The sequence below is a fragment of the Triticum urartu genome, chromosome 2A, assembly GCF_056163025.1.
Source record: "Triticum urartu cultivar PI428250 chromosome 2A, HENAU_Tu73, whole genome shotgun sequence".
NCBI classification, from domain to species: Eukaryota; Viridiplantae; Streptophyta; class Magnoliopsida; order Poales; family Poaceae; genus Triticum; species Triticum urartu.
In genome coordinates this window covers 572,569,220-572,583,340 of record NC_141874.1, presented here as the reverse complement: position 1 = coordinate 572,583,340, position 14,121 = coordinate 572,569,220, and the positions used below count along the sequence as shown (strand labels likewise).

The 14,121-nt window shown below is 44.9% G+C and overlaps 2 protein-coding genes across 2 annotated transcripts; both read left to right on the top strand.

The window, feature by feature from the left end:
• Positions 1-2,124: 2,124 nt before the first annotated feature.
• LOC125538826 (putative E3 ubiquitin-protein ligase ARI8) lies at positions 2,125-11,914 on the top strand. Its single transcript, XM_048702124.2, has 15 exons — positions 2,125-2,580; positions 4,445-4,569; positions 5,318-5,420; positions 5,971-6,061; positions 7,852-8,024; positions 8,337-8,441; positions 8,515-8,603; positions 9,231-9,338; positions 9,428-9,518; positions 9,599-9,688; positions 10,316-10,363; positions 10,469-10,540; positions 10,623-10,722; positions 10,801-10,927; positions 11,241-11,914. Exons 1-15 carry the CDS (start codon positions 2,416-2,418, stop codon positions 11,521-11,523), a joined length of 1,770 nt encoding a protein of 589 aa, XP_048558081.1. The 5' UTR covers positions 2,125-2,415; the 3' UTR covers positions 11,524-11,914.
• An 841-nt stretch (positions 11,915-12,755) lies between these two features.
• Positions 12,756-13,876, top strand: LOC125538827 (uncharacterized). The gene is made up of 4 exons (XM_087544400.1): positions 12,756-13,090; positions 13,191-13,253; positions 13,350-13,553; positions 13,633-13,876. The coding sequence occupies exons 2-4, from the start codon at positions 13,191-13,193 to the stop codon at positions 13,711-13,713; spliced, it is 348 nt and encodes a 115-aa protein (XP_087400526.1). The 5' UTR covers positions 12,756-13,090; the 3' UTR covers positions 13,714-13,876.
• Positions 13,877-14,121: the final 245 nt, after the last annotated feature.

Sequence of the window (14,121 nt, the reverse complement as noted above, 5' to 3'; positions counted from 1 at the left end):
CGAGGACCCGGCCACCGTGCAATACTTCTTCGACACTACCCATGACAAGGTGTGGAAGCTGTTGTTCAAGCCCCAGGAGGAGTGGCCGACCGAGAAAGAAGACATCGGCCTCGACGCCGCAAATCCCCCAAAGAAGGTAACATATCTTTTGCCCGATTTATATTCGGACGCTCATACTGCACAAAGTTCCATCTAAGTTTCTTTTTGTTGCCTCCACAAGGCTGGCTTGAGAAGGCCAAGAAGATCAGTAGTCTGGCTCCGCTGCCTGAAGAGTCTCGGACAGCTCACCTAGAGGAGCTGCTGGTCGTGGAGCCTTACAAGGCGCCAGAGAAAAAAGGAAATAAGAAGAGAGATTTGCCAGAGGCCAGGGAAGGCCTCCGCTCAAGAGGTCGTTCGGACACCAAGGCCAGAGACACTGCGGCCCTGTCTGCCTAGGACGGGGAAGAGGACAAAGACGAGGAGGAAAGTGCCTCCTCCCGGCGGCGTCCGAAGACGTCGAGGAGGAGCACCCTCCTCGGGCCTCGAAGAGGCAGTGCATACCCAAGTTGGTCTTGCCCGACAGTTCGGACTCCGACGAGGAGTCAGTGGCGTCCGAAGAGGTCCCGGAGAAGGATCCCAAGGTCAAGCCCCCCGCGATGAGGTATGAACCTCAACATTTCTTACTTCATTTTATCCGTCCCTCATTGACAGAAACTGACTATGCGATATCACGGCCCACCGCGCGGCCTCCCTACCGAGCCAACCTTGGGAGGGACTTCTCTGCCTGTCGAGTTAGCGGACAGCGGATCCGCGTCGCGCTCTGCACCTCCCCTGGTCCCTGAAGAGCACAGGGAGGTGCTGTCCCGAAGGACCCTTCCTTGTCCGAACATGGGGGAGGGCGGCGACAAGATCATGACCGAGGCCTCGGTCACCAAAGACCACGAGGATGCGTCCCTCCTGGCGAACACAGGAGGGGGTTCGGACTTTCAGGGCCCTCCCAATCAGCCGCACCGGAGCCCCCAAGGACCTTGAAGGAGCCGATCCCGCCTTCCAATGAAGGGGAAGCCGAGGTCCCGCCGCCCGCGCCGAACACCAATAATCGGGCGACAACAGGCTGGCCGGACGCGACGGAGGAGCTGGTGAACAATTCCGTCATCGTCGCCGAACATCGCGCCCTATGGGTGCGGTTCTACAGAGCGTTCGATCCGTCAACACGGACTGAGCGATGCTGTCCAAGGCCTTTTAACATGCTTTGAGGTGACTCAAGTAATGCCTTTTCTCCGCAAAACGGATTTAGCTTTTAGCTGGAGTTTGAGTAGGCCTTGTGCATAACAGCCCCCGATACTCTATGAGGATTGCACAAACCTTACAGAGGGTCAAATATCCGCAGGGCAGTTGCTGAGGCGTTATGATTGATTTGATATTGCAGGCATCGTCCTTGGCGGCGGCTTGCAAGACACGTATTTGTATTATTGCTACTAAGGTTAAAACGACGGGGTTCGACCATATTATTTGATCTTACTTTGTCTGCATTATGTCATCACGCTTCAAGCATTATTTTGTTTGTTATGAACTTAATACCTTGCGATGCATGTTGGATAGCACCGCTTACTTAATACCAAGCTTTACTCGGCTGTCGCGCCGCTTCAATACCGACAGTGAGTGGTCACGCCCGTCCTGCGTAGGTGTCAATGCCGGAGCGGCTGCTCTCTAGCGGCATGAATGCGGCAACTGCCGGGCGAGAACGCGTGTTGGCACGAGTGGCTGTTTCGGATGCGCTAGAGCGGTCAGACGCGGGCGGGTCAGCGATCCGGACGCTTGCAAAGCTCTTAATTTGTCTTCGATTTGTGGAAAAAAGTACGTTCGGACCACCCGACGAACCGATATAGACCCATGTTGGATGACACGATACGATCCGAACCGCACGGTCTATCAAGGGTTCGTGTTGAAAATGCCCTTATTGGATTATCCAAAGAGCTTTGAATCTGAAGTCAATAGAAAATCCCACGGACAACTGAAAACACGGAGAGAAAGAACTGTAAGAAAAACACTACGCGCACAAGGACGAGTGACAAGGGATAAACAACCGAAAGCAAAGTGGGGGAGAAAGGAGTAAGAAAACGAGAGGAAAAAGCTTGCATTCCTAGCTATTCTCGTGTGTAGGCAGCAGCCGAGCGAGCGAATCCACCCGACCCACCATTCCCACCAATCCGTCCTCCCCATTCCGCCCCACTCCCCCCACCCCCCCCGACACCGGCGCATCCTCCTCTCCCTCCCCGCCTCTGCCCCGAACCAGCGCGGGCGCCGCCGCGCCCCCGCGCCCCGGGCCCGATTGCTCCCTCCTCGTGGTGGGCGCCGCTCCGATCCGCCCGATCCGCGCTGCTCCTGAGGCTCCGGCGGCGAGCGGAGGCGAGCGCTGGCGGCGGCGGGGCGGCGATGGACTCCGAGGACGACATGCACGACGCCAACGACTCAGCGGACGACGACTTCTACAGCGGCGGGGAGGCCGGGCTCGCCGCCAGCGATGACGGCGACGCCGACTACGACTTCGCCGACCACGACTCCGACGACTCCCCCGAGCTCCTCTCTCACCGGCAGCAGGTGATCTCGGTTTCCCGCCCAGGATGGGTGTGTGCTTGGAGTGGCGCAATCGCGTAGCTCGTGTTTCCATCTTTTTGATGTGGGAATGTGCGGGAACTGTAGTTTCGTGAATCTAGACGATCGATGAGATTGCTATTCCTATGCTTGCTGCTACGGCCTTCCTTCTCTAGTAGATTGGGCTGTGGCTCGGGCGAATGGCCTTGCCCTTGCATTGGCCGTCATCCTCAATAAATATGTGTTGGTGCAAGCTAGGGCCTCCGGGGAATATTTATTTTTTGTGTGAGAGCAGTGGTGGATGCAGGATTATAAATAACGCAGTCAACATTGTTGACGAATAATATACATTTTGGCCACCTGACTGCCAATACTTTGTCCTAGACAAGCAAATACTAAATTCATAAAAGTATACATACAATAAATAATGAGATAATGCAATATTGTGAATTACGATGACAACTTTGTTTGGGATGTAGTTTATAACTTTTCACATAAAAGTTTAATTACTAGCAAATGGTAAGTCATGATGTTATAAGAAAAAAAAAGTCATGATGGACCAAAACAAGGTAGGCTCTAGGGCGGTATGCATGTACCCTACTAATTAAATGCCAAATCACAGAGTATATGAGCTGCCATGCAATTCTTCAATGTCTAAATTTTGGATGTCTACACAATGCTAGTCATTTTTATCCCACATATCCATGTACAAAACCTATTGATGTATGGGGCACTTAGAACTTGACAATGGCAAAAAGAATTGCTGACCTGCTGTACCACACCACGTTGCCAAAATCTAGCGGAGCTCCTCCCAGTTCCAAAGCAAAGTTTTTATGGGCGGACATCAACAGAGATGATGGCACTAGGATATAGTGGTTCATCTGTTAGTTACTTCTTTTCCCTGGGTTTCCCTCTTGTTTTAGTCGACGAACTTCCTAACTTGAGTAGCTTCATTATCTGGCAAACTTGAGTAGCTTCCGTGGTTCCTTGGTGTTCCACTTCTCTCCATACCACTACCTTCCTTATTGACCCAGCAACACAGACCTCGCTTTTCAGTTGTCATTATCCCCTCCCCTGAAACCTTTATCTGCCTCCTTTCCAAGCTTCCAGCCATTGAGGTAATCCATTGCCCTGGCCATTTTCACCACTAGTTGCTGTCTTTACTCTACATGTTACATAGTCATAGATGAGTGGCATTGCCGTCTGCTGATCCATCAACTGTCTGACCATCGAGAATTCCTGTCATTAGGCCGGCCCAACCCTGCCTTGTGCACTCAACCAAGTTCTTGTGAAGAAGTTTCAGTTGCTTTCCGATATCTGTCTTGATATCAATCTCTGCTTTGATTGGTATATGACTATATGTGTTGGAGGTATAAGGAATGTTTTATGGAAGGATAGCCTGATAAGTTACTATTTGTTCCTTAAGTGTACTGTTCTGTTGTGCTTCCAGCTTCACAAACATGAAACAAACTAAATAATGTGCTCTGAAAGCCAAATTCCAGCTTTTGGCTTCCTAAAAAAGCATTGGCTATTCCAACATAAGCCTGTAAATTACATAAACTGGTATCTCAGAGAAGCTACATCTAGGCCAAACTTGGACAACAATCTTCAAAGTTGCATTAGAAAAGTAGGTTAGGTTGTTTGCCAAGTCAGAATAGCACTGTTCTACCTTTAAATAATGCATTAGATTTTTCTGGTCATCAATAGTTTTAATTTATTTAGTAATCATAATGTGTCGCTTAAGTGGTTGCATTTGATACTATTTATATTGACTTGTGAAATAAATCGCTCTCAGCTCAATGTTTCTCATTGCTTGTTCGACCTTCATGCCCTGCTATTCTTATCGTCATTCACTTGTTTTGTGCACCAGCAAAATTACTGCATATTGAGTGAAGCTGGTATAAAGCAGCGGCAAGAGGATGACATAAATAGGGTTTCAACCGTTCTCTCAATTTCAAAGTCGGAAGCATGTGCTCTTCTTCGCAGCTATAACTGGTAACATCCATTGCCCTATTGTTTTCACCTTGCCCTATAGTGATCTGCTCCTTTTTTGGGGTTGTTAGATACTTGGATATCGCCGTGGCTTTTAGATTCTTGTACTCTGAGACCTAAGTTACATTTCTGTATTGCTATAGTTATGTTTGACCGATTCGGACACAAAAGGTATATGCGTGCAGCAGGTTATTAAGGTGTAGATGTGTTGCAAAGCTGGGTTATCTAGTTGCTATTTATCCTTATCTTACCCATATTGCAAATATAAGATGTTCTGGAATCCATGATTGTCAACACTTAAGTTTGACTGTCCTATATATACAAATTTCTGGAATGACTCCATAATTAGATTCGTCACGAAATACATTTCCATAACATTTAGTTTTGTGAGTTAGGACAACATATTATGGTAAAAACAGTGGTACTTAGGAATCCGTGTCATTTTTCCATACCAAGTTATGTTTGCAATAGTTCATCCACAACAACAACAACAAAGCCTTTAGTCCCAAACAAGTTGGGGTAGGCTAGAGGTGAAACCCATAAGACCTGAAGACCAACTCATGTTTCTGGCACATGGATAGTTCATCCATGGAAGTTTATTTTCACTGCTTTTGGTTTTTAGCCTATTAGCTGAAGTGGTCATAGCTGTATACATCAAATGCTACTTGCGCATATATATGTACTTCATATCTCCTTGTGATCTTATGTCGGTTGTTAATTCCACTTTCTCATTTAATGTTTTTCCCCACAGGAGTGTTAGTAAGGTGCATGATGAATGGTTCGTTGATGAAGAACGTGTTCGCAAGGTTGTTGGTTTTCCGGAGAAGCGCATTGAAATGCCAAATGACAGAGAAGTACATCACTACCTCAATTAATTGAACTTATTTTTTCATTTCACTAAGTATATTTCATTTTTTTGAGCCATATAGTAGTTGTTGGGAATTGCTGTGGTACAAGCATTTCTGAGCTACCCAGTGTTTCCAATATTTCTATTCCCCCCATTACCATTTGTAGGATGAGTTGTGGATGCTGAAAAAAGTGTACATAAAGCATATAAAATACAAACACACTTACTGTAGTCAGTCAATTATTTGGTACAGGCTTTCATATTTGCCACTTCCCAGTGTCTTAGCACCTACTTGTATCAGTATGCATGGCCACCAGCTCAGATTGTTTGAAAAAGGTATCGGCTGACATGCTTTTATCATTGCAGGTTTGCAGTGTACATGCATTAGAAAATAGTAGCTTTGCACTTGCTATGCATTGTGAGCGTCATGCGCATGTGCCATTTTTATGCCATTTCTCTTGCCTGTTTTCAATGGTTTCTAATTTCTACAAAAGCTTATGTAAAACATTTGATGCTCTTGAATATTCAACTTATACAGTTTGTTCACTTCATAACAGCTGGCATGTGGAATTTGTTTCGAAAATTGCCCCCATGCATCAATGAGTGCTGCCGCATGTGGACATCCTTTCTGTAGTGTATGCTGGAGAGGTTGGTCAATCTGTTCTTTAAACACTCCTCTGTATATGGACCTTAAGGGTGTGTTTGGTTTAAGAACGAAGTGGGATGGAATGTCATTGTTCCATTCCACCGGAATGGGTTGGTTCTGTTTCTGTGTTTGGTTGGGGATAAAATGTGCAATGTAATGGTTATATTTCAGCGTTTAGTTTGGAGAATTGGAATGGAATAGATTTGGAGAGTATCTCTAACATGCAAATGTACAATATGAACAGTTACAACCTTTTTATGTTTAACAAAAATTATGCGAAATACATTTCAATTGCACAATGATTTATCGTCCACATATAATCTGATGTCTACAAAATTTATCATCACTAAATTGTTTCCAAGAATAGACAAAAAATATTAATCAAGTCCCAAAATCTGGATTACACTAGTACTAATGGCATCAAAATTTGTCAGAATCTCAACACAGAGCACATAGATGAAGCATTAATCAAGGAATGACAAGCTAGGAAAAGCCAGTTGCTTCACTTGTCCCAGCTTTTGTGCTTGCCGGCGCTGATGCTTGCCAACGCTGCCGCTTCCTCTCTGCTACTTGCGCTGCTTGCTGCCCCGGCCGCTCCTTCCTCGTTGCTGCTGCTGCCCAGGTGTGGCCACCACAAGCAAGCTGGCTACTGACCCTTCCGCCACCATCGAAAGACAGAAGGCAGACAAGCCAACGGCCACGCGATCTGCTGCTGCCTGTACTCCACCCGAAAGACAGATAGGGGGGGCGCATATTTCCTGCTTGCCGTTGTCGTCGTACCGCCTTCGTTGCCCTGGTGAAGGCTGGATCCGTGCCATCCCGGCTGCCGTCGTTGGAGGGGATGCCTTGAGGATAAGGACGTCGAATGGGACGCCTCAGGTGCGCCCGACTGGGACGCGGCCAGGGCGGCTCCGAGCACAACGGCGAGTAGCGCCAACGCGAGGATGCGGTGGGAGTGGCCAGCGACGCAGATTGAAGGAGGAGGCCTGGTGGTGCAGATCGAGGGAGGAAGAGAGACGAGGAGAGGCGTCACATGAGAGAGGGAGAGGAGTGCGCGACCGATTCCGCGTGATTCCTCTGATTTGGAGGTATCACTGCGTTCCGGATCTGGGCCGAATATTCATTTGGTGGGAACGAGTGGGTTCCATTCCAGTTGTATACCAAACGGCAGAACAAGGCCCAGGAACAGGTCCGACCCATGTGCCATGTCATTCCAGTTCATGACTGAAACCAAACACACCCTAAATTCTTTGTTGTGTGGAATCATGCTTTCTGTTTTCATTCTCATATTGTAACAAACCATGAACTGTCATTTCTCTGTAGCCGCATACTGGGGTGGTGATAGTTAATGATACGATACCTCGTAATTACATTCTTCTGCAACCACTTTACTTGCTGGCATGGCATGCTCTTCTGTGCATTCAATTTCTCAGATGTTCTTTTCACAGATGTTATGGCTACCTAAAAAGCTTGCTTAAACAAATGTTCACCATGCTTAAGGTCTTCGAAGTGATTAGCATCAGTTACATCTTTGTTATACTGTAAATGAGTTGCATCCTTATGAGATTTGCTATACTTTTTCGTGGAAAGGTCCACATTGCTTGTGGATGTAACAATCTAGTCCTAAATGGAGAAGCTGATCACTTACACTAGAGACTCATCGTATAGAAGTTTCAGTGCGATTGATTGGTGGTGTTTCTCTGTACTCTGTTTTACCCTTTTGCATTAATAGCTATATAATCGACCTATGATATTATGATGTCACTGCTTAAAGTTTCATGTGTATTGACAGGTTACATTAGCACTGCTATAAATGATGGTCCAGGATGTCTGATGTTGAGATGTCCTGATCCGTCCTGTGTTGCCGCAGTTGGACAAGATATGATTAATTCGCTGGCTAATGAAGAGGATAAGGAAAAGTATGGGCGATATCTTCGCAGATCTTACATTGAGGATAATCGAAAGGTAAGTTGCTATAGCTTGATATAGAGGTATTGTAACCATGGACAATGAAATGATGTGGAGCTGATATTCAGATTTATGAAGATATTTATTTGTTGACAATGTGAATATTGAACTTTGGTAGTGTTTATATTTTTCAACAACCATTATTCTTATATGCAATTGTTTTCACATTTTGAAAGGGTGTAGTTAATTGGTAATTGTAATGGATGACAACAGAACGATCAACTGCCATATTTAGCCAACTCTTGAACTAATAATATAAATGTTTTATTTTACTATACTGTTGATTAAAGGCATTTCTATGTGTAACAGACAAAGTGGTGTCCTGCTCCTGGATGTGAATATGCAGTAGAATTTGTCGTGGGCAGTGGCAGCTATGATGTTAATTGCAATTGTTCATATGGGTTCTGTTGGAATGTGAGTATTTGACCAATTAATTCGTTTATCTCATAATAGGCAGAATATAAACTATCTGAAATAAATCTTGCAGTGCACTGAGGAAGCTCATCGTCCAGTAGACTGTGCCACTGTTTCAAAGTGGATCCTCAAGAACAGCGCAGAGTCTGAGAATATGAATTGGTACTGTAGGATGACTTACTTTGCTTATTCTCAATCTGGAACTAGAATATTATTTTCGACACTTGGCATGCTAATCAATGATAGTCTACCCCCGCACCCAAGTTGTACCACTATATCACCTTGTATCCATTTTGATCACTTCAATATTGTGCATGTGCAGAGTCTTATGATTATTATTATGAGATGGGGTGTGTTGCGGATATTGTAAGCTTTAGCTAGATAACGTGGATTGTTATTTTTTATGGTAGTTGGACAATCGTCCTTGATCTCCTGGTGGGACGCACTGCATCCTGCTGTGGTGATCATGCTAGCCAACCAGGTAGGTGAAGAGAGAGATAGGGTCGAGGAGAGTTTTTTTAGCTTGGATGTCATTATTATTGTAATAACATGATGATCTTCTAAAACCATTAATGTTTGGAGTTGTAAAAATTTGAAGTATTTGGCCAGTTGTATGATGGATCTGATAAAATTATACTCCCTCAGTTCCATAATAAGTGTCGTAGTTTTAGTTTAAATTTGAACTAAAACCACGACACCTATTATGGAACAGAGGGAGTATCTTTTAGTCTCGTTTTTTTCAGGTGTGAACTGTACTATTATCTTCCTAACTGCTGGGTATGGTTTCAGGATACTGGCTAACTCAAAGCCTTGCCCTAAGTGCAAGCGGCCTATTGAGAAAAACCAGGGATGCATGCATATCACATGCACACCTCCATGTAAATTTGAGTTTTGCTGGTATACAATCAGTCTTCTTTTCTGTGTTATGTTTTTTTGCACTCGAAATCTCCTATAGCTGAAATGATATTTGCGCTATTGTAATGTAGGCTGTGTCTTGGTTCATGGTCGGAGCATGGAGAGAGGACTGGTGGATTTTATGCTTGTAACCGTTATGAGGCAGCAAGACAAGAAGGAGCGGTAGTGATTCTGATCCTAGATGTTCACTTCATTACCTAAAGATATAATAACATGTTCTATCTGTTTTGTTGTGGTCACAGTATGATGAATCTGAAAGGAGAAGGGAAATGGCGAAGAACTCCCTTGAGAGATATACACATTATTATGAACGATGGGCAGCTAATCAGTCAGTAAGTTATTCGTTATGAAAAAAGCAGCATGTACAGAACATTACTAGGATTCATAGTGACGATTTGTACCTTTTGAAGTAGACAATTATTCTGTTAGCTTAACTAGGTTTTGCCATTTTTGTCTTTTGCTTTGCCATCCTTGCATCATTTTTGGCGGACAAATAAATATAAGGCACTTCTGTTGAGTGTGCAAGATAATTGTTTAGAATTTTTTGAAGTGTTAGTTTTGAACTGCCTGAGATGATAGAATTCTTGGTTGATTGGCTAGCCTGAGAGGATCAATCTATGTTTTTTTCTTTAAAAAAGAGGAGAGATAGCGAACTTGTTTCACGCCAAATATCATGGAAGTGGCATTGTGCTGCATCGTTCTTCTTAATTTCACCTATTTGTCCAATGTTAAACCTGTTAATAATTTATAATCAATTGTAGAAATGCTGACAATAATGCAGTTTCTTGTATAAAGGATTTTTTCTCCTTGTGTTGAGATGTCGATATCAAGTCAATGCTGATTTAGGTGCTGTTTCGTGTAGACAGGGTGATAGGAATATTCCTGTGATATCTTTACCTGTTAGAACACGTAATCTCGTAACTCTGATTGCTTTGACACTTTTTATCTTCATGATGTAGTCAAGGCAAAAGGCATTAGGAGACCTTCAGAGTCTGCAGAATGACAAGGTATATGAATATATGTGACACTCACTGTTCATTTCACTGCTTTTATTATAGCTTACCTCAGCCTGTCCAGGACTCCTAAGACTGAATTCTGCAAATATTTCTCAGCTTGAAAAGTTAAGTGATATACAAAGTCAACCTGAGTCACAGCTCAAGTTCATCATAGAGGCATGGCTACAGGTATTACTTCACGGGTGTTATTATTCCCAAATTTAGGTCTCAAGTTTTCTTCCTCGTGACTGGGTTTAATTTTGAAATGTAGATTGTTGAGTGTAGGAGGGTATTGAAGTGGACATATGCTTATGGTTATTACCTCCCAGAGCACGAACATGCCAAAAGACAGTTTTTTGAATATCTGCAAGGTTTGTAGTTTTACTATCATTGATAATACATAAGCATATCCTACTCATCTGATTTCTGCTTTGTGTGTATGCATATAGGTGAGGCTGAATCAGGTTTGGAGCGGCTGCATCAGTGTGCAGAGAAAGAACTTCAAATATACCTTGAAGCCGAGTCCCCCTCAAAAGATTTCAATGACTTCCGTACAAAGTTGGCTGGATTAACTAGGTAATTTGGATCACCTTTACATATGTTCTATCCTTCGCTGTGATGCTATGCATACCTATGAAGTGTTTTTTTTTGCTTCATTCATTTATGTCTCTGTCTAAGCCGATTGAGATTTTCTTAAGTCTCAACTGATCTAGAAGTAAATCTTCAGTTTGGTGAAAAGTGCTTGAGAAAATCTCAGCCGACTTTAGAATTAGCAGAACTGCTTATTCATTTTCTACTGACGACTTGGTCATCCATAACCATGTAGTATCAGTTAAGTACCTCTTTCTGCTGCGTTTCCTGTGACATTTTCCTGCGGGGTATTTTACAGCGTGACTCGCAATTATTTTGAGAATCTCGTCCGGGCACTGGAGACTGGATTAAATGACGTTGGACCTTCCACTAGCCAAAGCACGGGCATCAAGAACACTACTTCTAAGAGCCTTGGTGGCAAGAGCAAGACTGGCAAGAACAGGGCATCCGCTGCTGGCTCCAAATCAGGCAGCTCCAGCCGTGGTGTGGACGATAGCAACATTTGGACGTGTGATCAGTGTACATATGTAAACCCCAGATCGGCCAAGGCCTGCCAGGCTTGTGACCACCAACACCGATAGCAGTAGTCAGTCCTTGTTTAACATCTCAGCTCCGTCGATCGAGAAGAATCCTCTCAGGTCATACAGCCGTGGTACCCAACATATGCAAAAATTGCAGTTGCTAAGGATATTTGGGGCTACTGGAGTGAGGAGGCATTAGTAGAGTGCTGCATACAAAGGGACGAGATTTGTATCTGCATTGTTTGCCCACTGACTTACTGCACCGCCTCGCGGCACCATCCAGTTCGTTGTGTACATAAACTATATCTGTAACTCTGTTTTGTTTCGTTGATGTAGGGTGTACTAGGAGGTGTGTGCTCCACCAGAGAACAAGTTTTTTCTGTTGTAATGCTGTTGTAACCTTTCAATAATGCATTGACAATTTTAAGGAGGGGGAGTTTCTTGGACTGAACGGCTAATGTGGAAGGATTGACTTGAAGTAGAAGGGACTTATGTGGAAGGATTGACTTGACCCGGCAAATGTAGTAAAAGTACTAAATTATATTCCTGCAAAACATTGAAATACCGCTATATGATCTTTATATATACTAAAAAAGAATGCAAGGTTTTCATTTCACCTTCTTCCGTCCAACCTTCCTTATATACGTTTGACTCTTTCCTTCTCTTGATTTTTTACTCTCACTAGTAAATGCGCATGCACATTAATATTTAGGTAATATATTAATTGCACACGGATATTAGGTATCCTATTATTTGTGTGTTTATTTTGTGATTAGTGCAATATTTGGTATGATATTAATTGCATGTTAAACACATTGAACGCTCACCATTAGAGCAGTCTAGTCGTTGGATTGACTTAATTTAATGGCCGAGATCAGTTATATCTGTCCCTTTTGGGTCTTTATATTGGTATAGATATAGATGTCATCTTTTTTTCATTCAATCTCCCTAAATTAGAATCAATTGTCCCAAGTATTATTAACTTAGCAAAATAAAAACCATATTTGTTTGGCAAGTCATCAAGTTGTTACCAAATAAGTTCTGAACAATAAAATGGCAGATAAATTATGATGATTGCATATAAAAACTTGCTAAGATTTTAGCGTAATAATATAATAATGAACATGCACTCACGGGCTAATCTAATCTCTCCGTAATAATAAAGGACGGATCGAGTCCTCGGGTTCACCGTCGCGGCGTTTCTACACACAGGTCCCTGTGTTTCAGTGTATTCAACCCGCAGTACGTATAGTAGGTCAACCGAACCGGTATGTCGAGATAAAAGGAAAATAAATCTGCCTCCCGATCCCATCTCGGTCTCCAAGCTCCAGCGCGCCGCCTCCTCCTGCCGACCACCCCGCCCCTCCCCGGCACCGCGCGCCGCCACGAACGCCGCGGCCGTTGGCGGCTCCCCCCGCCCCTGCTACTCTTCTCCGCTATCGCCGCCTAGCCCCGCTGCCTCCTCTCCACCGGCGGGATTCGCCGCTACCGGCCACCACCGATCACCCCAAGCCCTCACCGTGTCGTCGGCGCGGCTTTGGTGACTCCTCCCCTGCTCCTACCTCGCCCCCACACGTAGCTCGGCCCACTGGATGGAGCTCCTCCGCCCAGTGGTCATGGCCATGGGGTGCTCAAGCTCCTCCTCCGATTAGTTCACCCCTCCTCTCTCTCTCCTCCTCCCTCTCCCTCTCTCTCTCTCTAAACTCAGCTCTGTTCTTCTATTCTAGATGTGCAGGGAGGAACGTTTCATGGACAATGAGGAGATATGCAAACCACGCCATGACCTGAAGGTCCGTGTCATGAAACCCCCTTCCCCTTTTCCCTGTATAGTGATGCTCCATATTGCTTGATATGATTTTGGTCAATCTTCACTTGAGCCGAGCTAGCTGCTGGAGCTGGACTTATTTTGTGAAATGGTGTTTCCGACACCACGTTGCTGCTGTCCCTCGGTTTGCTCTGCACACGGGTACTGGAACTACTTGTCGCCAAGGATGAAGAGCTACAACGGTGTGCTCGCCAAGGCCATCGACATGGGCACCAGCCACCTCGTCAAAGGCATCGTCGTGTGCAGCAAGGCCTACGCCAGCCAGGTAGGTAATGCTCCGGCCTGCTCTATCCCTTGTGTCTTTTTTACGACAAGGCAATTCCTCTGAATCCTAAGCCGTGCAGGTTCAAAGGGGAGCCAACGTGATTAGTCCTCAAGCAGCCAGCGGCGCGAGCAAAACGCTTGGGCGACACCGGTGGAGCTGACGGGAACAGCCATGCAGGCTCGGCGACAAGGGTTTGGGTCATCAGCTTTGGCAAGTGGCAGTACAAGTTCGGGCATGACGAGCTTTATTTCGTAAAGACGTGACTTTGATGTTTGAATCTTCCTTCTGATCATGTTAATGATAACGAGGCTCTCTTGATAGAATGTGAATTTGTCCCTTTGTTTTGTTTTCTTTTGCACTATATTGTGTTCTTCGTCAAGCACAAATCGCTACCGACAGGGAGTGGCGTGGACGCCATGGACTTCCACGACACGGCATTCAACACTGTTCCAACGTGCTCTGGTCATCTGACTATCTGTCTGTACAACGTCAACGACAACGTGATGGTTGCCTCCGGGCCATGGCAGGCATTCTTCCCGGAGCAGGAGGACATGCAGGTCAACTTTGG

Coding starts and splice junctions, on each gene's coding strand:
- LOC125538827 (XM_087544400.1), top strand. CDS start 13,191: ATGTGCAGGGAGGAACGTTTCATGGACAATGAGGAGATATGCAAACCA. Junction 13,254..13,349: donor AACCACGCCATGACCTGAAG/GTCCGTGTCATG, acceptor GAGCCGAGCTAG/CTGCTGGAGCTGGACTTATT. Junction 13,554..13,632: donor GCAAGGCCTACGCCAGCCAG/GTAGGTAATGCT, acceptor TAAGCCGTGCAG/GTTCAAAGGGGAGCCAACGT.
- LOC125538826 (XM_048702124.2), top strand. CDS start 2,416: ATGGACTCCGAGGACGACATGCACGACGCCAACGACTCAGCGGACGAC. Junction 8,442..8,514: donor CATATGGGTTCTGTTGGAAT/GTGAGTATTTGA, acceptor TAAATCTTGCAG/TGCACTGAGGAAGCTCATCG. Junction 10,541..10,622: donor TCATAGAGGCATGGCTACAG/GTATTACTTCAC, acceptor TTTGAAATGTAG/ATTGTTGAGTGTAGGAGGGT.